Below are 24,612 nucleotides of genomic sequence, written 5' to 3'. Positions count from 1 at the left end.
AGCGTGCAGGCTTAAAGCACCAATAAGGAGTCGTGGGGTGGTTTGGGGGCGGGCATCCCCCGGGGGAGGCATTGGGGTGAGCAACGGGACAGCCTGTGGGGACCTCTGGGCCCGATCCCAGCCCATCCCTGGCAAGGGACAGGCTTCTGGCTCTTTATTCCACCGTAAGCAAGCGGCCTGGTGGAGGAGCCCGATGTCGCTGCGGCGTCAGGGCAGGAGGGTCCGGTGGGTCGCGCACGGCAGCCACGATGGTGTCACCGGTACCGGCAGCCGGGAGCTGCAGTGCCGCTTTCGTCCGCCAGTAGGCGACGGCGTGCGGAGCAGCGGCGCGGAGGCGGTGCCGAAGGTGTGGGTGGTGCCTGCCGGGGCTCGGTCCGGCGGGGGTTCTCTTGGATCCGGAGAATTTGGGGTTCGTCTCTGGGCGGCACGGGAACTATGCGGTCGCTGCTTCCCTTCCACGACTGCTCGCGGTGCCACGGCCGCGTCTCTCCGCCTGGGGCCGAGCGGGAGGATGCGGGTGTCCCCTCTCCCCGGGGTTCTGTCCCGGCGGCTCCGGTTGCGGCTCTTACGGGTCCCGGCGTCGAACAGGAGGCGAGGCTGTCTCTCGGCTACCCTGGGACGGCTCCGGGAGTGGGAAATGGGGGAAGTGGAGCAAATCGGGGCCGTTTCCTCCCTTCTCCCTCCCGTTGGTTTGTGGCACCGGTGGCACCGCCGGCTGCTGCCTTAAACCCAGGTCCGTCCGCTGCCTGTAGGCAGCTGCCCGATGGTCAGGGCCGTCCCAGAGCTGGATAACTAGGCTCTTGGCTGAGAGGTCTTGACAGGACCCATGGGTGACGCCAGGAAGGTGCTGTGCTGGCTGCTTCCCACCGTGTTTCCCGGCCGCAGGGGCACGGAAGCTGCGGTCGCTGCTCTGCCCGCCCCGCCGGGGCTGCCTGAGCTCCCTTTCCGCTCCTCTTCTCCACTGGAGCAGCAACACGGGGGCGAATGTGGGGGTTTTTTTTCCCCACTCCCTCAGTCGTGAAGGATCCCCCATGTGTGCCAACTTGGGGGGATCTTTCCCAGCAGGTTTCGGTGCTGACCCTCAGGTCTCAGGGGACCAGCAGGTGCACTTCAGCCTTTAGGGATGGGGGTTCCCAGCAGTTCTCACTTCCTACCATGTAATCAACCCCAACTCAGCCACACCAGCAGCTGGTGGGACAGAGAAGGGGAACCAGCTCTGTCTCCAGCAGTCTTAGGGCACGCTATGTTCAGAAGTGAGGCGATGCTTGGGACAGTCTGCCTGATCCCAGCATGGAGTTGAGAGGTGGGAACATGGATCAGGTGTTGTCCTGCCAGGTTCCCTGCTCCTCCTGTGCTCTGGTGTAGCATTCTGTACATGGCTGTGAGCCTCCCCGTGCCACTGAAAGCACTGCCAAGCAACCTTCTGATCCTGCCTAATATATCAAGATAAAATGATAACACAAGATAAGGAGAAGATCTGATTTCAAGGTATCCAGTCCACATTTCTTTTTTTCTCATGTGGCGGGAGCGCTCCGAGTTTTTCAGTGAAACTCCTGCTGTAAATGTAAATCCATGGGGACAAAGCTGAGCTGTGTGGGTGTTAGCACCTTGCCAGTATGCATCAGACACAAACCAGCATCCTGGGCAGGAACTGGGGTGCTCCTTCTCCCCATGTGCTTCTTCCTGTCAGACAGGGATGTTGTCCCATGCCAGGCTCATCACCTCAGCAAGATGTGTCAGACTGGGAGCTGCCTCAGCTCCTCAGCTGCTGACCATCAAAGCTGTCTTCCCTCAAACCAGCTGAGCTACTTCTGCTCCTTTGACTTGTCATGAGGCTACCTTTGATGGGCAGAAGCGCCCCAATATTCACACTGTCACCTCAAAAGCAGAGACAAAAGCCTTCCCCATCTTTGGTAAAATAGGGCAGGCTTGGCTTTTGATCATCTAAGTTTTCCTCTGGAAGGAGGAGGAGCTGTCTAGCCACGGGTTCATTGACTCCCTGCCCAGCAGGAATGTTTGCTTGGCTACAGCCAAGCCACCTCTGATGACTGTAACAGGCAGCCCTCTCTCTTTTGATACACTATCAGCTGGGTTTATCGACACAACCTCCCACTCCAGCACTCCTGACCATCTCTCTCCCTGCAGAGGAGAGGGCTGCGTGGGAGCTGAGCTCACCTATTGGTTCAAGGGACCTTAAAAGGAAGTTTTAAAACTACTTAGGTTTTTGGCCTGTGCAGGAAGTCTGGGCTAAAAAAAGAAAAAAAAGACAGCAGCATAATTACTCTGGCACGCCTGCATTCCTGCCCCAGGCTGAGGCGGGGAGGGACTCTTTCTTGTCAGAGCCAGGAAGAGGATCTGATCCCTGGAGATCATTGCCACAAACCTGTGTATCTGAAACCTGCAGCCATGCTGAAACAGATACTATCAGACATGTACATCGATCCTGACCTGCTGGCAGAACTCAGTGAGGAGCAGAAGCAGATCCTTTTCTTCAAGATGAGGCAGGAACAGGTAAGACAGTGGAAGGAAAGAGAAGCTGCTGCGGACAAAGCTCCAGCAAAGAGGCCATTGCCAAAAAAAGGTAAGTCCCTGCCAGGTGGACATTTCACCCTCTACCATGTATCTGGCCAAGTCAACTGCTTCCTAGAAATAGGAGGCAATGTCTCATTAGACTAATTTCTTCTCCCTGGGACATTCCATAATGGTATTTCCAAACTGTTACTAAGCTGACTTGTGAAGGGGCAGTTTTAGCCAGCCATGCAGGGGTTTTCATCTCTGGCCCAGGCTCTCTGTATTTGATCAAATTGCTGAACACCCCCAGCTGGGAAGACAGAGCTTACTTGCCCCCAGGTGATGCATCTCATTCAGTTTGCCACTAAACGGGGTCTCTGAATCTGTCTATGAAACAATCACAGACTTGAACATTTGTCCTGGGGCAGGAGGCTCTCACTGTGCCTTTAGACCTGATGTTCCCTTGCCAGGATTACACAGCATTCCAGCTGCTAGGAAGAGAAGATTCTTCTCCCAGCTCTCCCCCATGTGCTCTGTTTGCAGGTGATTCCTCCTCACACACTTTGGGGAGGGCAGTGGAAAAGAATTAAAGCAAGAAAGGAAGCAGTGGTGAATCCTTTCCCTTGCCCCTAGACTCAGAAATGCCTTCTTCAATGATCTGGCTTCAGTACTGAGAAATTAAATGGAAGGTGCATGCTGCATCCCAGCAGAGCTTTCCCTGCATAGAGCTGCTTTTGGAAGGGCACAGTAGGCAGGGTACAGGCCCTTATAAGGGGCTGCTGAGTCAACAAATTTTGCTAACGAGTTCCTTCTTTTCCAGCCAATGGGAAGTCAGTGACATGGAAGCTCGGTGCTGACAACGATGTCTGGGTCTGGGTGATGGGGGAGCATCCTTCAGACAAATCATATGCAGCCATCTGTGAAGAGATCCAGGCACAAAGGGCAAAGAGGTTAGCAGGAGAGCAAAGCAAGGAGGACAGGTAAGCACCTCCCAGCTGGAGGATTCACTGGGCAGACATGAAGGAGGAGGAGGCATTTCCAAGGGTCCAGAGGATGGATTCTGCTCTGGAGGGGCTGTGTTTAGCACTGTCACACTCAGCTTGCAGGCACAAGGGGAAAAGGTTGGCTTCCTGTGAGTATGCATAATGATGGCAGAGAGCAGCTCCAGCCTGAGGCTTGCACTTGCTGATGAACCTCCCGTGAAATGGCTCCTGTGCAGCACCTTCTGCAGACCACAGGAAATGCTAATTCTGTTGTTGCAGCAGGTGACCAGTTTGGGTTGCAGTGATTCACCCACAGCTGCCCGGGTACAGCAGGAAGACAGTTACTCACCACAAGTCATTAATTTAATTATTCTGCCTACCTGATCTGGAGATATGAGAGCTGCCTGCACGAATGTTGCTTCACCACAGCACTGCTCACAAGCAGCTCCTTTGCAAGTTGCTCAGAGAGCTGAGAGTCATTCCCTTGGGTTCATAAGTCCTCTCTCTCTTGCATTTCAGTGAGACTGACTCTTCTGTAGCACAGTCTCTGCATCCCCAACCAGGAGTCCTGGGTGAAACAGATCTTCTTGGGAACAAAAAAAGCACTGTGGAGGAAGAGAAGAAAGATGGAAGCAAAACTACTGCTGCTGCTGCTACAACAGGGAAAAGCTGGGAGCTCACAAAGGTAGTTCAGCCCCTTTTCTCCATACTGATCAGAAACACGTGCTGTGAGATCTAGGAAGTGCAGCAAATCCTGCTGTAAATAGAAATTAGCAGAAGAAAAACTATCACAGTATTGTCCCCTGCTCTGTGGATGGTTGGGATGGCTTTTAACTCAAGACTGTCCCACCACCTGTACATGCAAGGCCACATCCCTCAAGCAAATAATCTGCTTGTATAAAAATGGATGAAGATCCAGCATCCTCTGGCATCCATATTCTAGGTTCTTCCTTTTTTTTTTCCTAGTTTCCAAAACAGTTAGAAAATAGCTTATAGACTTGACAGCATAGGAAAACTCCAAATGCAGGAGCTACAGTGTCCACTTTCCTGTTGTGTTTCATTGCAGAAATATTTTTCGCCAGCAATAAATACATTTCTACCTTTTACCTTGCTACAAAAAGCCATTGAGGAAAGGATGAGTTAAATTAACTACCCAGGCAACTAAAGTTGAACACAACACTGTGCCAATTTAATGAGAGAAGTCCAATCTCAGCAAAATTTTCATTCAGCCTTTTGCTACTAACTTGTATAAGTGTATATTTGTATATTTTTATTATACAGCTGCTCACCAAAAAAAAAAAACAAAAAACAAAAAGAAAGAAAGAAAGAAAGAAAAAAAATCCCTGCCACCACCCCCACATTAAAGATGGCACCACCAAAAAGAAAATAATCTAAACTTTGTCTTGCACATGGAAAAAAAAAATATAAACCTTGTCTTGCACATGGAAATAGAGGGGGTGTTGTACATTTTAGTTTTATTTTCTGTTGTTATATTATCAGTAATTTTCCCTGGGTTTCTAGGACTTTTGCTATTAAAGAGATCCAGACTGCAGACCCTTGCTGCATTTTTTAGGCCTGGAGAGGGACTTCTTCTCACCTCCCTCATTAAAGTGCTTCCTCAGAGATCCATTTCCCTTTAACCTTGCATTGTCCTTTGTGTGCTGGAGAGGCTGCTTTTAGAACACAAACTGCTTCACACCTGTGTGGTTCCTCCTTTCCTGGCAAGGAGAGGGAAATTGGAAAGCCAAGTTCATATTAAATATTAGCCAAGTAGGTTGGGGAGATAAACCCAAGCCAAGTATCCTTGGTAAGCAGCACAGTACAGTTAACTTAATACTCCCTGTGCTGTGGGAACCCAGTGGGGAGGTGGCTGGGTGAGTGGGTGTTTGCACAAAATCCAAGTGTCCCCAAGATGCTGCCCAGGTAGCCAGACTGGTTTGCAGGGCAAAACAAACATAAAGCAGGCAGCGAGCTGGGTCAGTCTGACAAGCTGAGGTTTGCAGCACCTCAGCCACAGCAAGCAAACAAGCAGAGGCAGGTAAAGGTGTGGAGGCAGGTAAAGGTGTGGAGGGAGGGCAGGTTCTGCTCGGGCATGCTTTAGAGAGAGGGAAGGGATTGCTCCCTGGCAGCACTTGGGAGCATTGCTGAGCAAATTTGGGCTTGCTTACAGCAATCCAGACACCCCTGAGTTCTCCTCCTGTGGCATATTAGGCCTAATGGGATTTTTAAAAAAAAAAAAGAAATCGATTTTTGCCATAGAAGGCTGGTAAATTTTGTTAACATAAATGCTACTTCGATGCTTCTGCATTAAACACCTATTACTCAAAAAAAGAGCAATGATTCTAACTCTGCATTTATTTCTCATTGCTCTTCTCATCTGCCCAGAGAAAAACCAGAGATGTTCACCAGATGCTGGCAGACTGCTACTTGAGGAAGCCTGGCTTCCAACAGGTGAGTGACAGCCTAGGATGCTACTAACACATTGAGTGGGGCTCAGAGCTTATCCTAGATTCCCAATCAGCCTCAGAGACCTGTCTGACCCAAGGCTGTCCTCACTTCTTGGACAAATTTTATCCAGTGTTGCCATGCTCCTCAAGCATGGTTTAGTAATTTGGAGGTGGCACAAAGCAGATGTCAGCTGCAGTGAAGACAGAGGGTTTGGATGTGGTTGAAGTCAGAGTGATTCACAGTAAAGAATGGAGCTCCCAGTCTTTCAAGACTGCTAAAAATCAGAGTTAAAACTAGCTTTTTTTTTTTTTTTTTAAATAATGCTGAACATAATGTTTCTTTCACAGGGAAAGGAAACACAGAGGAGAAATTCAGGAGAAGAGACTACAGCCTCCTGGGGGGCATCACCACAGAGCCACCCCAGCTCAGAGAGCCAGAGGACACTGCAGAAACTGGATGAGAATGAGCCCGAATGGCAGGAATCCTGTAAGATCTTAGGATGACCTTTTCCTACAGGGCTTGTGAAACACTAGGGCTCTGTGGGGTCATCTCAAGCCTTCTCCTCTCACACTGGGATTGAATAATTGCTTGGTGGGTGACAAGTACAGCCAAGAAATACAGCACTGCATTATCAGGGGTATTTCTGAGCCCACACAGCATTGAGGCTACAGCTGGGCAGGGAAATGGAAAATTTTGCCTACAAATACTACATTAAAACAAGAAACAAATACGAACCAAATGTGTATAGCCAGGATAACTCATTCTAAACTAGAAGCTGGCCTTTTGTAGGGCTTTTGTAGGATTTTGCAGCATCCATTGTTCTTGAGGACAAGGATAATGGGTGCCAGGACCTAACTAAGTGTCCCTGCCCATGGCAGGGGGGTGGGAATTAGGTGATCTTTAAGGTCTCTTCCAAAGAAAACTATTTGATGAACTGAAAAGGGTTTCCCTGTCATCCAAGCATGATCCCACCTAAGCAGAGCCCTGCTGTAATGAATCCAAATGATTCATTCAAGGAAGGAAAACTGCAGACAGCATGAGACTTGCAGTAGCATCCATCACTGCTGCCAAACACTTCATGAAGGAGAACCTGGTGCTTTTTTTTTTTTATTTATTTTCCCAGTTGCTCCTCTGCTGCTCAATAGATGGCAATGGTGTACTACCAATTGTTTCCACTTCAGGACAGGGGCTTTATTTTTCTTACTGATTAAAAAAAAAAAAATTTATTGCAAAAGCAAGTAAAAAACAAGCCTAACTGTGACAGACCAAAGAGCTGGTTACTCCTACAGACTCCAGGAAGAGCTGGATCTAGACATTTAAGGTACTTTTACAGGGAAAAAAACCCAAACAAACCAGACAAGCTCTCAAATTTCCATAACAGTTTCAGCAGAATTGTTTCAAAAAATGTTCACCACTTTCAATCCTTTAAATGATCAATTCGGGGTAATTTCAGCAGGTTTTATTCCGTACAGCCTCCCACCTCACTGTCTCATATGAAAGGCTCTGTAGAAATCTGTCTTAACCAGGAGTCAGCACCCAAAACAAAACCAAGTAGTCTCTAAGTACAAAGGGACCTGGTGCCCAGAGAGAACTCTTATTTTTAACCTCTTGGAGCAATAAAAACTGGGCTCTGTTAAGCAGTAGATACCCCAAAGAACAGGAGGCATTGTGGCAAATGGTTGAGTGCAGCTTTCACCAGGTGAAGTGCATTCTTCTTCCACCTCATCCAGTGGGAATGTGGCCAAAGGGCAGCAAGTTTAAAACTTGCCTGCTGGCTCATTCCTCTAGGACTCCTTTTTTGTTCCAGTGCAGAAATCCAAGGCAGCAGATGAGAAGAGGAGGTCCCTTGCACAGCAAGCTAGGGATGACTACAGGAGGCTCTCACTACAGGGCATCAACAGAGGAAAGCAGGAGGATATTTCCAAGGGTGCCACAGGAAGAGATCAGCGACCACTCCAATATCCACCTCTTCCCCCCAAGCCTAAGCTTCTCCCTCCTCCGTTGGCAAATGGGAGAGTGGTTGGGTAAGAAAACACTCGTGGAGGGAAGAAGGGATGAGATTCTTCTGCCTTGTATGAGATGGTTGAGATGGGAATGCTTAGCTCTCCTTCTCCTGTGGAGGAGACATCCCACAGGGAAACATAAAGAGCCCAGGTTATTCCAACCTAGGTTGTGGCTGAAGTTTGTTTGTTCACCCCTGGAGGGCAACAGGTTTATTTAGTAGAGCATCCTAAGCCTTAAGTGTGTACTTGCTCCATTCTAGGTGTCTGCTGAAAAAGATATATTTCTGACAGCTACATTACTGTAAGCCTTCTGTTTAAGGCTGCTCTTAATATCCTGAACACAAGGCAAAGTCCTCAAAACCTGTCATTTGAGCTTGATGCACAAACCATGGTATGTTCTAACAGGAAAGAGGGGATCCAGAGGACACTCTCCAGTTCCACCAAAGAAAGCATCATCAAGTGGTTCAAAGAGGAGCAATTCCCTCTCCGAGCTGGCTACCAGAAAACCATGGACATGATAGCACCTTGGTTCCATGGTGAGCCCTGAGTATTTCTGTCCCAACCCAATTGAGTTGTTTTTGCTAACAAGGCTGCTGCCTGGGAGCTTTTGGATAGGGATCCATTTTAAAGATCTATGAACATAGACTAAATCCCTTTATCATGATGACAAAAGGCAAGCTAAAGTGTTGGAACAGAGGCCAGACCTTACAAAATACCCTATATCTTTGCCATCCCTGGATGCACAGTCACCCTGCTAACAGTTTCTACTAGGGTGAGAGGAATTTGGGCACACCTCATCCCACTCATCCTTGGCTTCATGTGATTTTCCCTCCATATGTGCTCATCATCCATCATCTTCCTGTCCAATTTCTCATGGGTCAGCATAATCTTATCAATCCTCTTTGCTTTGGAAACCCCTCCAGTCTGACACTTCAGCAAAAAAAAAAAAAAAATAGTGTTCTGCTCTTGTAACTGGATTTTCAATACTTGCCTGGCTCTCTGACAGGGTCTGTGGGCACAGCACTGCTATCCTGTAATCAACCTGTAACACCTGCAGTGCCACTCACTCTCTGAACACAGAAACTGTCCTTTGGAGCCCTATATGTTTATCTTTCATATTCAATCAGGGCTGGTACAGTTAACATAAAGCACAGCTGGCATGTTAGCACCAGCAGCAACAGCCCTGGGTGACTGGGCAAAAAAAACAATTCCAGGGATGAAGTGCCACAATCTGGTTTTAGAGCAGTAAAGCAAATTTCTTGTGAGAACTGTTCCATACAGCCCTGCTTTTCCTCCCTTCAGTTTTGTGCTTTGGTTTTGGACAGGTATCCTAACCTCTAAGAAAGCCGAGGAGCTTCTGAATAAAAGAGCACCAGGGAGTTTTCTGGTCCGAGTCAGTGAGAAAATGAAAGGCTATGTGCTTTCCTATCGCTCTGTGGAAGGATGCAAACACTTCCTCATTGATGCCTCCAGTGATTCCTACAGCTTTCTTGGAGTGGACCAGCTGCAACATTCAACACTGGCTGACCTTGTAGACTATCACAAGGTGAACACATAGCGATGCCTTCATTAAGTGTTTGTTCAAATGCCTCAAGGCACTTCAAAAGAAAGGGTTCAGTTGTTCTAAAGTAGGTACTTGGTCCAATTTCAGCTGCTCTTGGGCATCCTGTGTGCTGTTCCAGGTGGGTATGCCAGCCTGATGGGTGCATCTCAAGAGGCATCTCCAATACCTTAGACCTGATTCTCTCCCCCTCAAATGCACAGAACACCTCTGCACACAGGGCTCGAGTTATTTACCATTTAGGAGAAATGCTGAAAAGGTGAGAGCATAATCACAAGGGCTCTTCTCTTGCTTTGGATTCTCTTTGTGGCTGTGCAGTCCTGGCAAGTTGGGTAAGCAGAAAATCCTGCTTGCCTTTAGCATGAAAGAGAACAAGGTATCCTTATAACCTCAAAGCAGGTCTGCCAGGGTCCTTCCCTGAGTTTCCCAAGGCACTGGGCTCCATCCCAAAGTGTGATGAGCAAGTCCACACCATAGGCCTTTGGACCTGGTCTTCAGGGACATGGTTTAATAGTTGGATTATGGTGTTGGTCAAAGGTTGGACAGGATGATCTTGGAGGTCTCTTCCAACCTAAACATTCTGTGATTCTGTAGTAACAGAGGCAAGGAGACTGCTGTCCATCTCATGATGTTGTAGTAGACAGGGTCTGTTTGAAAGCTGTTGTTTAATCATATCCTGTATCAACAGGAAGAACCCATCACTTCCTTGGGAAAGGAGCTTTTGCTTTACCCATGTGGACAAGAGGACCAAGAAGCAGATTATTTCTGTCTCTTTGAGTGAACCCCCATGCTGGTATTCCCAAAGATGCAACTTCAAACTAGAGCTGCTGATGTTACCTGCAATGGTTGCCATAAGTGCCTCTATTTTATAAACTCTACAAGAAAGCACTGGGAGGATAAGAAATGTTGTGGGCTTGTTGTATTGACTGAGTTTAAAGGATGCATCAGCTCAGCAAGCTGCAAAGGACCTGGGCAGTGGAGCACCCTACACTGTGGAGTAAAAGAGGAGATGGAGTAATCAGTTGGACAGACCCTGCCATCTATTTTCAGTGTGAAGATTTCCTGGGGGACTTCTGTATTTGAGCTGCCTTTTTTTTTCTTGAAGGAAAGGTTATGTGCCACGTGATAAAGAGATCAAGATCTACAGCTGAATGAAGTCATTACTTCCTGAGGGCATAAAACAACTTGGGAGGTGAATTGGTCTTGATGTAGTAATTAACATAATGCAAAGCTTAATCTTCTAAAATGCTGTGCCCTTGGAATTGAGGATGTTCAAGCCAAACATCCAAGCAAACCCTCAGTGCCTTTCAGTGAAAGATGTTCTCTGTGAAGAGGGATTTTCATGAAATGTGCATTTTTAAAATTCCTTTAGCCTCTGAATACAGATCCTCACTCATATAACCTATATTTAAATTTCACAGGGGCCCTTTGAAAGAGAAAGGAGAAGGGATACAGGAATTTGTAGGAAAGACTACTACATGCACAGAGCCTAAACAAATGTAAGCAGCAGCACCTATATCAGTATTAGTACAGTCTGTGTAAGAGTGTTTGCCAGTAGCAAAGAATTAAAGAATGCTATTTTCTGATGTTGAACTATTTATTGCATTTTTTCCAGATTACTGAGATGCATCTGGTGTAAACTTTATCATAGAATTCGTTCTTTTGTTGTAATGTTCTCTCTACATACCTGTTACACTGCTTTTAAAATGCATAATTCAGAATATTGGGGGAGAGGCTCAACACAACCATGTAACAAATTAATCCAAATTAATCCATGTAACAAATTAATTTACCATGTAACAAAAAAAAGTCCAATGTGAGATTCTCTTACGCTGTGCCATGTGAGAAAGTGAACATCTGAGGGTTGTGGTGCAAATCTGCAGACATCATTTTTTAGAGACATAGCCCTCAATTAATGAACAAGAGTCAGTCTTGTTTCAGAAATTTACCTGTTATCTTCTTTCTGTCGAATTCCTCTGCCTAACTTGAGGAATCAGTCAAAAATTTCCGTCTTAGGTTGATCTGCATTTTGCAGAATACAGACCAAAAGAAATTGTTGTAGTCACCTGGTCTTAAAATTTACAACTATGCTAATAGGAGGTTCCAGACATGGAAAGAGGGGATACCTGTACTCCAGTTACAGCAGGTTTAACTTGCTAGAGATAAAGCCTTAATGTAAAGTGAGATTCTGAAAGTGACAACACTCTGACAGGGCAAATGACTTAAGCATCCTGTCACATGCCAAAGAGACATTTTCAACATAACCTGCAAAAATCATAAGGGACACCAGATTATTTCTTAGGGGGAAAAAAGAAAACCTCTTTCCCTCTTCATAAACTATTTCTTTTGAAATATATGGCCAAAATTAAAAGTCATTCTGGGATTCTAGAGACCAGTTAGCATCAGTTCTCACGTAAAGAACATCCCAGAGGTGTTGTCCTGCTGGAGACAAATCACAAAATGTTTTGTATAAACATGGGCTGGTAAAGACAGGGGATAAAGTCTCCTTTAAAAAGGCAGTTTGAGAGGCAGAGTGTTAACTTGCAAGAATAAGGAGCAGCTGATTTAGCACAGACACAACACGACTGCAGGACTTGATCAATTTTAGCTCTAAAATCTAAGGTGGAACTCCTCAGGGTTTGACCTGCTGACCAGTGAAAAGTAGCTTCACATATCTTTATATTGTAACTACTTATTTGCAAATGTTGGCTCACTAGTTTCATAATCATACCTCAGGTTTTTTAAAAGAGTCCCAGCTTCACTTGTCTGCTGTGAGGGAAGAAACATGAAATTTTATACCTACACATTTAAATCCCTGCACTGACTGCAAAGCCAGCACCCTTGCCAGAACATATGGCAAGATCTAACTCCTATTGCTCTGAAAATTTATTAACCTTAAAGTATATGGAGCAAGGACAACTTGCAGTGGTCAGGAATCAAGGGTGCTGGCACGTTTTGGGGAGCTTCTCTGTATTTTCTCCAAGGGATGCTGTGCAAGGATTACAAGAGTAGCCACACTGAAAATTGCTTGCTGGAGAGATGACAATACCTGGAAAGATCAGGCAAATTGTTTTACCCCATGCACCTATGGCTATATATACATACATGTATATATATACAGCATGCAGCAGCCATCAAAAATTAAAGCAAGGAGTCCCCATGTGGCTTCCCTGTCTACACAAGGTGATCTCTACTCCCTCCCAATTAAGATCCAGTAATTTGCCATTTGGAGAAAGATCACAAGCTATTTCTGGGACAAGGAAGGTGTAGAGCTGCCTGACAAAAGTTATGGTTCTATTGGCTGCTCTGTTTGGATTTCACCTTTTCCTTACTGGTCTGGAAGATCTGGTGCAGCTCCATGTGGTTCACAGAAACCCAGCTAACAGCAGCTTCACTTTCTGATGTTGTTCTTCACCTCTCCCATCAGTGCAGTCTCCAACTTTAAGGCAGCCCTGCCAGACTTCTGCTGTGACTCCTGCATATCACTGAGGTGGCCAATGGCTTTGGGTTGGTATCCTCTATCTTTGGTTGAGTCTCAGCTCTTGCCAAACTGTCTTCTGCAGCCAAGAAACAGGAACTGTATAGACAGTACAATTCCTGGCAGGAGGAACTGCATTTCTGTGGAAAAGAGTGTGCAAGAGAATCACAAAGGCACTAATTAATAATTCTGTCAGGGCTGACATGCTTGCTGAGGTACCCAGAGTAACAAAGTGTTGAATTTACAGGTGCCCAGTGCTTAGAATTAGAGACTAATATAGATTTTAAGGGACCTCCAGAGATTATCTGGTCTAGCCCTGCCCTACAAGTCTGGCCAACCTCAAAGTTACATTAGGTTGCTGAGGGTTTAGGAAAATCTAAGGGAAGATAATGGAAAAACCATCACACAAACAGTTAGATTAGGCTTGAGTAATGACTGTTAAACTTCCATAATATACATAATAACCATGTTTTAAATTCAGGTTAAGTGAGACAGTAGGAAGAACTGCCTCCTGAGCAGGAGCAACTCAGTTACTATAATTGTCTTATGCATTGGCCAAGCCATGCCTGTCTTCTCCATATTTGTAAAGTTCCTCCATGAAAATGAAGCACTTTATAAAAAATTTATTATGTGTTCTGGGAACAAAAAAGCTTATTGGAGGACACACTTATTGCTGAAGTTGCTGGAGTTATTGCTGAAGTTTTTATGGTAAGTGATGTATTTGGGGGTTGGGTTGGTTTTTTTTAAGCACACTGAATTTCCATAATGTTTGTACTTTTGCAGTGGTTTTAGACATCAGGTGATTTGCAAGGGAAGTACAATACAGATCATTTGCATCCAACAAAAGACAAACACATGCAAACAGGTGTCAAGGGAAAAGGTACTTACAAGTAGCCTGGTCTGTGTGCAGTGGTCTCTCTGCATACAGTGCTTTAAAAAGAGGTTTCTAAGAGCTATTCTTACCACATGGTGGCATGATAAATTGTGCTTTATTCAGTGCTCTCTTGTGTATTTCTTCCCCCAGCATTTGCAGGCCAAAAACCAAATTAGAATCTGGTTTCAGACTGCCTTGAATTAACCTGAAGCAGCAATACAAAGAGAAACAGTATTCAGGTAGGCAAATAGGATTTATATACCCATGCGGCTTTTGTTGGCTAGTGTATATTAAAATTATAAACAGCAGTTATATGCTTTATAAGAGCAGTAACTCATGCTTTCAACAGTTTTAGGCAAATGCAAATAAATCTATTAAGAAGGAGACTAATTTTAGGATGCATGTTCAGTTATCATAAGAGAATTTCCAGGGTGCATTAATCCATCACAAAAATTTATTTTGTTAATTACAAAATATTTTGTTATACTCTAGGCAAGATTCTAGATTTGGTTTTGAAGGAACACTTTGGTATAAAATCATAAAATGTTCATCAATTTTGGTAGCTCACATTCAGAGTTTAAAGCCTCCTATTAAATCAGTACTGCAGGTTGATAGGTACCTCTTTTTCTTCAGCATGGTAAAGCTTTTTCTTTCCAGCACCCAGGTTGTATAGAAAAAAATACTTTGCTATCTGAACTCAGTTACCATCCACCAGAAACACAAATCTGCAGAGAGTTTTCCAAGTGTTGGAAGGCTATACGGTCTCCTGGTAAGGCTAAAAGTAGAAAACCTGAAGTGTGACAAAAAAATTTTCAAGCAAAACCAACTCCATTTAAAAATATATCTTGAGATACTTAAGAGTATTCCAAAGCAGAAATACACCACCTGATTCATGTGATACAGACATGGCTCATTGCTTTATGCTCACTGTCCACAAAAGAGAACAAACACTACCCTCCAGTGGTTTTGAAACATCACACTTGACTGGTAGGTCTTTCTGAATTTTAGAAAGCACTTTTTGAGAAGCCTTCGTCTCTGAATTGAACAAACCCTGTTAGTGCACTGCTGCTGTCTCCCTGCCCCTTAAGGGAAAAAAGACTTTTGATCACTCCAGCTTAACCATTGCTAACAATCAGATCTCCTTCTCAGAGCAGGGGCTCTGTAATTATTAAAAAATAGCCCTTTTAGATAGGTCAGGTTAGATGTAGAAAATAACTTGTTATTGGCCCACAAAAGGGTCAGTCCATTAAATAACTGTACACATCTTACAAACATTTCACTGGAAGAGCACATCCATTTGTTACTGCAAATAACACATTGGCATTTATGCTCATTGTCTCCATGATCTTCATTCTCATCAAGTCCCCCCCAGAAGCAAGTGCTGAACAGGCAGGTTAATGGAGTACTTGAAAGTCTTATTAAGAAAGAAAGAAAGAAACAAACAAACAACAGAAGGGAGGACAAGCACTTCCCCTTAGCTTTTGCTGCCATCCTGCTGGAATTTCTTTCAGTCTTATCTGGTCTTTTCTTGTTAACAACTCTTACCCAAAACACCATACGGCCCAATACAGAGGCTTTTTGTCTCCCTTTTTGGCTTCATGTCTTCTTGCCGCTCAATTTCTGTTTGTGCAGGTGTGCTTCAATCTCTTGCTTGAAAACAAGCATCCCAAGCTGGCCATGAGAAGCTTCATTCATGGCTTTGGACTGCATGCACATTTTGTACTGCTCTGGGGTCAGCTCATCAGGACACTGCTTTTCATGCCACAGATGGAAGAGTCCCCTGACAGGCGTCCGGATCACGATGAGGTTGCTGTGAAGGTATTTGCGGTACAGGTGCACATCTTCACCACCCCAGCCTTTAATCTCCAGATCAAAGCCACCTGACAGAACCAAAACCCAAAACAAAACTAGAAATACACACTAGCAGACTCAAAGCTATTCATGCCACTACAGATGTTCTCTGGCTCTGGTCAGCCCTATAAAACAGGCATACTCCATGTCAACGTCAAAGTGTCCGAGTTTCCGAGCTTTAAGTCTTTCAATATCTGGCAAAATTGCATTGTTTGTGTTCAGCTTAGAATCACAAAATCATAGAATTGGATGGGTTGGAAGGGACCTCAGAGATCATCAAGTCCAACCCTTGATCCACTACCGCTGCAGCTCCCAGCCCATGGCACTGAGTGCCACATCCAGTCTCTTTTTAAATATCTCCGGGGATGGAGAATCCACCACTTCCCTGGGCAGCCCATTCCAATGCTTGATCACCCTCTCAGTAAAGAAATTCTTTCTAATGTCCAACCTAAACCTCCCCTGGCACAACTTGAGACCTCTTGTGCCCTCTTGTCTTGCTGAGGGTTGCCTGGGAAAGGAGCCCAACCCCCCCTGGCTCCAACCTCCTTTCAGGGAGTTGTAGAGAGCGATGAGGTCTCCCCTGAGCCTCCTCTTCTCCAGGCTGAACACCCCCAGCTCCCTCAGCCTCTCCTCACAGGATCTGTGCTCGAGTCCCTTCACCAGCCCAGTTGCCCTGGTAACTCCAGGTAATTCTGGTAATCTCTCTGGTACCTCAGAACAGCACGAACATCTAGCCAGAGCACTGCTGCCAACTAGAGACCTAGACAAGGCCAAGGAAAGGAAAGCTCATCACAATTTTTTATGTTTCAGTAAAATAGCAGATGCATTGGAGTGTATTTTTCTTACCTATGTTGATAAAATCAGATCTGTACTGACAAGTCATCCCAAAACCAAAGTCTCTCCAAAATCCAGTTTCTTTTTTAATAATCTGCATGAAGGAAGAGGAATATTTATATGGGAGCAGAAGTTCTTTCACTGTAAGCAGCAGCAAAGACCCTGAATGTGGTGCCCTTTTATTTTTCCCAATGCAAATTCATGGCTGATCCCAAACTAGTTTTTGCAGATGCTCATTTCATCTCCCCCTCCCAAAAAAATCAGCTGTGTCATCAGCTCTCATGGATAAACCCCCTGATCTGGAATGGTCCTGCTTCTTCCTCACACCAGCTTCCTCCTCATCAAGGAGAGTCACCTGGGTTTAATTACATGTTTTAATTGTATGCCTTATGGCAATGGTTTTTAAAAGAATGCTTTGCTTTCACACTAAAGATAAGCAGGTGAGGTGGATTAGGCTGTGTTATGTTAATGTCAGGTTAAAAGCAGAAAGGGTAGCTCTCAGCATCTCATTTGACTCTGATACCACATGGCACCCACTTCAGAAACACCCTCTGCTTGTGAACTTCGGGCTGGAAAAAGCCACTGGGACTGTTCAAGTAAGTAGGGGAATAATTTTCACTGATTCTGAATTTCTGTGCTTTCTAAAAATGTCAGCTTTTCAAGATGCAAGCAAAGGAACTACTCAGAGCAAGGAAGAAAGGAGAGCAAGGTCAGGGACTCTCAGTCAGCAGGCTACAGAAGAATTGTTCACTAATTAAAAAATCTTTTCTGTCAGAGAAGCAGACATAATTTAAATTTTTTGATTCCATGTATAATACATCAATCAAGAGTTAAAATAAATGGTACAACAATAATTCCTTGAGAAATTTAACTGCAGAGCTCAAAGTAAGGTGATTGCTGTAGTTAATCTTGTCTGTATGGTAGTGCACAAGGAATATGGAAATGCTACCCAAGAGCACATGCACCTTAAAAAATTGCTTTGTCCAAATAAAAGCAGATATTCAGAGAAGGATGTACTTACCAACTGCTGTTCTAAAGAAGGGATGGAATCATGGTGGCCATAAATTATACTGGGGTTATACTGGCTGAAGAGAACAGGATAAAACACCTTTTTCCCTGGCAATGACATATGCCTGAATTAGTTCTCTAAATTTTAAGAATTATTTACAGCAGCTTCATTACCAATTCAAAGGCAAGAGGTAAAAATCTGTTCAAATACAACATATTTCATGAGTAGCAGTACCTGGCTGTGTGTTCAATCTACAGGAGTTCAGGAATTCAGATGTGAAGTAGATGTCCACATCACAGAAGAAGAGAACAACATTGTTTCCTTTCCAAAATCGAGCACCAACATCTAATCCTTTGCCCCTGGAAAATTCTTCATTTAACTGGATGAAGGTAAAGTTCTTGAAGTTGGCTGACCTAGGAGAAGGAAAATATTTAGCAACTTGCCTTGTCTTCCAGCTCCTAATACAAATGGTGTGAGCCCAATATGAAACAATTAATGTAGAAATCTGTAGTATCACAGTCTGAGAGCAGTTTGAGGGAAGAAATGTCCTATTTGAGTCTTGAGATTTCCATTATTTCAGCATTCAGCACTTGATCTGTGTACTCCTATACTGACATTCCTATCACAGGCATTCAGAAAAATCCCAACCAGGCTTAGGTGGACAAAAGTGTATTTAGTAGATAAATATAAAATACCTGTGGTCATATTACTGTATCTATATAAGGGTCTTCTTACCATATGGACATGATAACAAGAGGCTATACTGCCACATAACCTTGACAAATACAGCTATGGAGTAAACACAGACCAGACCTGACCAAAAGCATTTCATTCCTAGTGAAAATGTCTGCATCTGCCTTTGGAAGTCAGACTTCAGTCCTAACAGTTACAGCCACTTTCAGAAGTACTAATGAAGTTAACAGTGTGGGAAGAAAATTAAAAAAAAAAAAAAAAAAAAAAAAAAGCTGCACTGAGGTAAATTCAGTAAAATCTGTTTTGTGGTTCTGAAAACCAACATTACAAAACCAAAGATATGGGACTGTCAGGGTAATACTATTTTTATCTGATAAAAAGGAAAGAAAGCCATTTTCTCCAGTGCAGTTTAGAACTTGTTGGTGCAACTATGAGTCTGGACAGCTGTTTAGTCTCCAGTTCGTGGTCTGATCACCATGTATGAATAGCACACCTCAGATATTTAGGTACTTACTTGGAAGTATTTTCAAGTATTGATTTAACTTCATTCATTTGTTCTTTTCCAAAGTAAACTACAGTAAGGTGAATTCTCCCATCCTGCTGAATGCCCATTTCCCTAGAGAACAGAGATAGATCTGTGACTTGTCCCAAAAGTTATTTTTCTTCAATAACCTACACCCACCAGGGAAGGGCAGAATAGGGTGAACTCAGCAAGGCATTCCTGAGGGCACTGAGAGATCCCTGTCCTGATAAAGGGGCTCTCTACCTCTGTCAGATGAGATGAAAGAGTGTCTTTCAGGCAGGTTAGGAAAAAACCTCTGTAAGGAGTGTTTGTATATTAATAGTAGGACACTTAAAATAGGCCACCCAGCCCCAGGAAGTTAATAGCTCTAGCACTTAGGACAATATGAGCAGGGGGATTTAAAAAAACCTATACATACCCTACCTCTTAACCTTTATTTTTTTGTAAGAGATATTCCAAAGTTCAGATTTTTGGTATTTTGTTAGGAAACATTCACTAAAATTTAATTTTAGCGAATCCCTTAATTTTAGATCAATCCATTAGCCTAGAGGTGGGACCAATCTGAACAAATGCTAGACATCATGCTTCACATGCATGAAATTTAGTCAGCATGAGTTCATCTATAATCAATAGAGAGATCAGCATGAGCAGAGGGTGATTTTTTCCATTCTAAAACAAGCATCCATCAGATGGCTGATTTAGACAAGGAGCCTATTTTTAGATGACTGTAATTAGTCAAAACAAGTATCATTGTAAGGGTCAGTATCTGCTGCTCACATAGTCTTTTCTGGACAGATATCCCTCCAAACTTCATTTCTATGAAGACATGAAAAAATAAGAAATTTAAAAGTAACTATCCCAAAAGATAAAAAACATTTCCTTTCCTCTTATTGCCTTCTTCTTTTCTCTAATAGAGCCTAACAGAGTGTCCAAGAGCACTAATTCCTTTTTGCTTTACAGAAGTTCCTTTGCAACTAATGGCATGAAAATCTCATGTTGCCACAGCTGTGTGTGCTCCAATGAAATATTGAGACCCATATACCAGGTACATGCTAATCAAAACCCTTATGACTGGAATATAATTCCTTTTCCTGCTAATCACAATTCATTAAGCAGCCAAATGCCTTTCAGTCTCTTTAATCTCCAAAGTGACTTCTCAGTGGCACAATCAAATGTTATGTAAAAGGAGCATCTTACTTTCCAAGAAAAAGCATTACTGGAGCAGAAACCCACCTGAAATTCTGCATGAATTGCCGAAATTTGCTGGCTCTCTTGGCCAGTGGCACAATGACATTAATAAGGGTGTCAGCCATGTTGACATTTTCATTTTTCACTTCCATCACAGGACCAAATGGCCGGAATAAAACAATCTTCTTGAACTGATGTTTTGTGTCTCCTTTGAAAGTCAGGTCATACAATGTGCCTTTGTCTTTTTCTGTGCGGTAGATTCCTGTGTGAAAAAAAAATATAAGAGACGAGATGGGGTTCCTGGGGGAAAAAAAAAAAAAGAATGCAGTCTTCATGTGTTACACCTAAGATGAAATAGAGCAGAAGGATAAGATATTTACTTTTAAACAAGTATTCAATCTACCATTGTTGGTAGGAGGCTGTCCTAGTGCTATACACTACAGGCTTCTTCTAATTCTGCAGTTTTGTTCTTGTTCAGGACTTCTGCTACAGCTAAAAAGAAGCAGCTTGGGTGACAGCAAGGTTCCCTTGCAGAAAATGCTAATCAAAAAATTTACAATCCTAACATTTTACCTTGAAGAGAATTGTATGCAAGTTTAATGCATGTAATTGAATATGGTAACTCTTGATGCACGCTCAAATAATTTGTTTCCCTTTTTAAGCATATTCTTTCCTTTTCAAAATAGCTTCTTTTTTAGAAGCAGAGAATGAAGTTATTTTCCCAAAGTCAGGCAGTGGATATTGGAAATGAGCCTGAACGTCTTAAGTCACCCTGGGGACTCACCCAGCAGAACATCCTGCCTTTGACAAGATTTTTCCACTTCTGAGGGCATTACTTAATTTTTATGTGATTCAGAAAGATGTGTCAAGCAGCATCAATTCTAAGAGATGAAGTTACAAGGAGGAGAAAAAAGTACTCTCAAAAAAGTAAACCAAAAAGTCTTGTCCTGAAAAGTTTGCTGCTGAAACAAAATCCTTGGAAAAGCTACGTGTTAAAAACAGGTAAATTGATCATCTGTTGTTTCCATTACAGCTGCTAAGTTCCATTATATCCACAGTGCCTTTCAGAGGCAGGGTGAAAGTCAAAGCCTTTAGAAACCCAGTGTAAAAAAGTGAACAGGAGATTTGGGTCAGCAGGGAGGAAAGACCTGGTCTGAAGGGTTGACTGAAAAGCACTAAGTGTCCAGACTTTCAAACAGCAGTTCCCAGGGCTCTCGGAAGAAATGGAAAATATTTGATCTCTATTAAACAGGGCAGGCAAACAAGCTTCATGGAACTGATAACAAGCAAAACTTATCAAAATGGTGTTGAATTGGTAGCACTTTTAGTCTTAGTTCCATCATAGGTTTCGGGTCTTCCACTGTCAGAAGAAAAACTCCTTGGACTCATAATCATTACTTGTACTCTGTTAGATGTTGTAGAAACTGCTGGTAGGATTTATCAGCATTCATTGTCCCCATTTTAAGTCAATATTATGGTAGTATTCCCACCCCACATGCAGTAAAATACAGCATCTTATTCTCTGAAGAGGATCATCTTTCCTCTCTATAAGCTTCCAGAGCAAAACTGCATCAGGGAGCCTAGCACCAGGAGCTGTCAAGTTGAGAAAGCAAAGCAACTTCTTTCTATTTGTCTCTGAGACCTTATTTAAAATTCCAGGCACTAGACAGCCACGTACTTCAGGCAGGTAAATTCACAACACAGCACATTTGACAGTGCCATGGCAGGGCATTTCTGAAACAATCCAGGGATTTTCTGGAATTGTTGCTGTTGGGAAAGAGAGTTTCACCAGACAGTGATTACATTCATTTATGGAACAAAACAGGCTCGTCGGAGTCTCCAAATTATCATCTCCATCTTTGAGAAAATGAATGACTTCCAAATCTCTTCAGCTTTGTTGGCATCTACATAAATTAACGACCAGCAATGTTATTCTTCCCACTGATCAACTGGCTTTCTATTGGAAACAGAGCAGTCCTTTGCCTGCCTATAATACACAGAAATTTCTCATCTTTTTCATGTTGCTTCTTACTAACTCCTCATGGAAGAAAACCAGTGAGCTTAGTACAGAAGTGGGAGGAATAAGGGGGGGAGAGGAGGATTATAGCAGCTGTATAGTGCTTCTGTAAAGTGAGAAGCAGAGCAAAGCAGCATCCAGATGGATATGTTTGGGACCTCAGGGAGAAAGTGTAGTTCTATTGGTTTTGAGTAAGAAAAAATGGTAAATTCCACCATGTATCAGCTACTACTCCTGGACAGAGAACTGTCTGAGAATTCTATCCCAATTTCACATAACAGCAAATCTGCTGAGAAGGAGTTTAGTTCATTTGTAAGGTACTAGGGTCACAGTCTAATCCCCACACACAAGTGGCTCTGCCTAGAAACTGCAGGGAATGCAACACTTATTTTAAGAGATCCCAGCCACAGAGATAAAACTTTTCTCAAATGGAAGAAAGGTCTGAAGAAACATTTTCCCTCTGCACAGACAAGAGTAAAGGTACAAAATGGAAAAGAGGGCAAGATACAGACTCCAAATGACTATTGCACCACACTACCACCCTGTGTGCTGGCATGTTAGCAATGGCTTAGCCTTGAAAAAGTGATAGCAGGTACCAGATGTGACCCACAAGAATATCAAAATCCACAGGAGAGGCCCAAGCAACCAAGATGAACTTGTACCACTCCATATGCTCTGGAGACCTGGAATCAGCAACACACATGTGTAAAGTCAGTTTCAAAGGCTTTGCTGACCAGAACAGGAACAAAGACACAAATCTCACATATCAAGAGCAGCTGTTCAGGTTTGGAATCCTATCTCTGACTCAGATTCCCTGATTTTCATTTCAGCACCCCCCTCCACCTCCTCAACCTTGAGACAAGGGCAGCAGCTCCCCCTTTAACATGAGATACATAAAGTTTTGTGTGCTAAAGCAGCTGGAAGATAGCTTATGGGCATTACTTTCAGTGCATACCTGGGCCACATCTCCTAGAAAGATCCAGCTACCCTGAGCAGTTTCAGAAAATGAAAACATCTGGTTTTGCCAGCTGGGTAATGCTACCCATCGGTTGCTTTGTTACTGGCACAACAAAGCTGCCAGAAGCTGTTACTAACTTGTGTAGGCAGTGGCACCTGCAGAACACTGTCTCCAAAACAAGTTCTGAGTCCAAACCTCACTTAAAATGGAGAATTGGAACAGAAAAGTCAGTCCTCCCTTCTCCTGCTCAAGTTATGCAGGGCAGTAGATTTGTTTGTGCTTCGACTGGCAGTTTTTGCAGTTATTGGAGACTGGAAGATGGGGGAAAAAGAGAGTGCCAAGAGATGACAGAGACTTCCAAAAGAGCTCTGCGGGGAAATCTTCTGCCAAGTCAGCTCTGTGTTTGCTGCCCTGATGCATGGATTCCTGCATCACAAACAAACTGGCTGGCACTGTGGGGTAAAGATGAGAATTTGTTACCTTGCAGCTACAGAGGCAAGGGCCTGCCCTAAAGGAAAGGACAGAAGGAAGGTTTCTTCAACTCAGACTGAGCTCCTGCAAAGCTCCAGTTTCTTGAGCTCCAAGTCATATGCAGAACTTTCTCTCTTTGGGTTATTTTACCATGGTATGTGAAAGCCAGCAAGGCAGTTAATGTCAAGCACATGACTAGAGAGCTGTGAACACACTTTGGTGGTCTCTACAAGAGACTGGCAGACTCTGTTGTCACAAAGTCCCAGTCTCCAAAAGTTGCAGTTCTGCAGCTGTGCCTGGGACAGCATTGCTGGGTCACAGCACTAACATCATCCCAGATAATTATTCCTCTCACCAATGCAGTCACACCAGACCCCCTGACCAGCACTATGTGGACCTTCCAATCTGTTGTCTGCATACAAACCTTCAACGAAGTCAGAGGCTGTATATACATGATGTTTTGCATTCTTGTCCCCCTCTGGATTGTTCAAACTCCCAACAGCTAACTCAATCACCTCTACCAACTCATCTCTTTTATCCTTCCTTACAGGTTTCTCTTCTGGGTGGCGTGTGAGCCCTGTCTCCAGCTGGTACACCTTCTGCAGGGTGAAGCTCTCAAAGGGCACGGCCGCATACTCTGTGGAGAGCTTAACGCCACTGTGGACCTCTGCCTTGTTTATTTGGGAATGGAGGAAAGCCAGGAGGTTAACTTGGGCCTTCTCTGGGTTACTGTGGTCGAGACGACTGTCCAAAGGGTCTGGGTACTGATCCTGCACATTCTTAAGCTGTTTGCTCCTGCCCTGGAGCTCAGCTTTTAGCTGGGCAATTTTTTTCTTCAAGCTGGTGATGTAGTTGCGGTGTTGCTCCTCCCGCTGGTGCAGAATGGCTTCATAACCCTCCTTTGCAGTTGGGCTGTGCACCCTGGGCAAGGCAAGCTGCTGGTTGTTCCCCTTGGGTGTGCAAGCCAACATGTAAACAATAGACACTGAGCAACAGGCCACCACTAGCAAGCCAACAAGTCGAGGGAGAAATAGAATAAATCCTCTTCGGAGAATCATCTCTCAAAAAAATGTGTGGGGTCTAACCCCACACATGCAACAGTTCTTACATCCATGCAGTGCCACAGAGGCCCCTGGACTTGGAGTACTCTTACACAAATGCATGTATGTGCAGGAACTGGCTTGTCAGCTCTCTTAAAACATGGGAATTG

The 24,612-nt window shown here is 44.1% G+C and overlaps 2 protein-coding genes across 6 annotated transcripts in view; one reads left to right on the top strand and one right to left on the bottom strand.

The window, feature by feature from the left end:
* Positions 1-215: 215 nt before the first annotated feature.
* The window catches only part of SH2D4A (SH2 domain containing 4A), a 27,059-nt gene continuing 2,662 nt past the window's right edge, over positions 216-24,612 (top strand). The window contains exons 1-14 of one of the 3 annotated variants that reach the window (XR_011725674.1): positions 1,369-2,581; positions 3,332-3,491; positions 4,014-4,179; positions 5,880-5,945; positions 6,290-6,428; positions 7,750-7,966; positions 8,351-8,481; positions 9,271-9,491; positions 10,195-11,005; positions 14,009-15,676; positions 17,810-17,941; positions 19,729-19,813; positions 20,655-20,958; positions 23,953-24,106. Coding sequence is in view for 2 of the 3 variants with exons in the window: in XM_071742732.1 (XP_071598833.1) it covers positions 2,407-2,581; positions 3,332-3,491; positions 4,014-4,179; positions 5,880-5,945; positions 6,290-6,428; positions 7,750-7,966; positions 8,351-8,481; positions 9,271-9,491; positions 10,195-10,287 (1,368 nt within the window). In the remaining variant the exon portion in view is untranslated. Of the gene's footprint in view, positions 347-1,366; positions 2,582-3,331; positions 3,492-4,013; positions 4,180-5,879; positions 5,946-6,289; positions 6,429-7,749; positions 7,967-8,350; positions 8,482-9,270; positions 9,492-10,194; positions 11,006-14,008; positions 15,677-17,809; positions 17,942-19,728; positions 19,814-20,654; positions 20,959-23,952; positions 24,107-24,612 lie in introns of those variants that run through there. The other 2 variants (XM_071742732.1, XM_071742734.1) reach the window with 2 other exon arrangements.
* CSGALNACT1 (chondroitin sulfate N-acetylgalactosaminyltransferase 1) overlaps positions 15,057-24,612 on the bottom strand; it is a 24,954-nt gene continuing 15,398 nt past the window's right edge. For all 3 annotated transcript variants that reach the window (XM_071742731.1, XM_071742729.1, XM_071742730.1), the window contains exons 4-10: positions 23,827-24,612; positions 20,002-20,218; positions 18,760-18,861; positions 17,787-17,965; positions 17,565-17,659; positions 16,556-16,637; positions 15,057-15,738 (exon numbers count right to left, since the gene is read on the bottom strand). The exon at positions 23,827-24,612 is cut by the window's right edge and continues 141 nt beyond it. In XM_071742731.1, coding sequence (XP_071598832.1) covers positions 15,455-15,738; positions 16,556-16,637; positions 17,565-17,659; positions 17,787-17,965; positions 18,760-18,861; positions 20,002-20,218; positions 23,827-24,460 — 1,593 coding nt within the window. In that variant the 5' untranslated portion in view covers positions 24,461-24,612 and the 3' untranslated portion in view covers positions 15,057-15,454. The remainder of the gene's footprint in view (positions 15,739-16,555; positions 16,638-17,564; positions 17,660-17,786; positions 17,966-18,759; positions 18,862-20,001; positions 20,219-23,826) is intronic.

The sequence above is a fragment of the Heliangelus exortis genome, chromosome 4, assembly GCF_036169615.1.
Source record: "Heliangelus exortis chromosome 4, bHelExo1.hap1, whole genome shotgun sequence".
NCBI classification, from domain to species: Eukaryota; Metazoa; Chordata; class Aves; order Apodiformes; family Trochilidae; genus Heliangelus; species Heliangelus exortis.
This window is presented reverse-complemented; position numbering and strand designations above follow the sequence as displayed.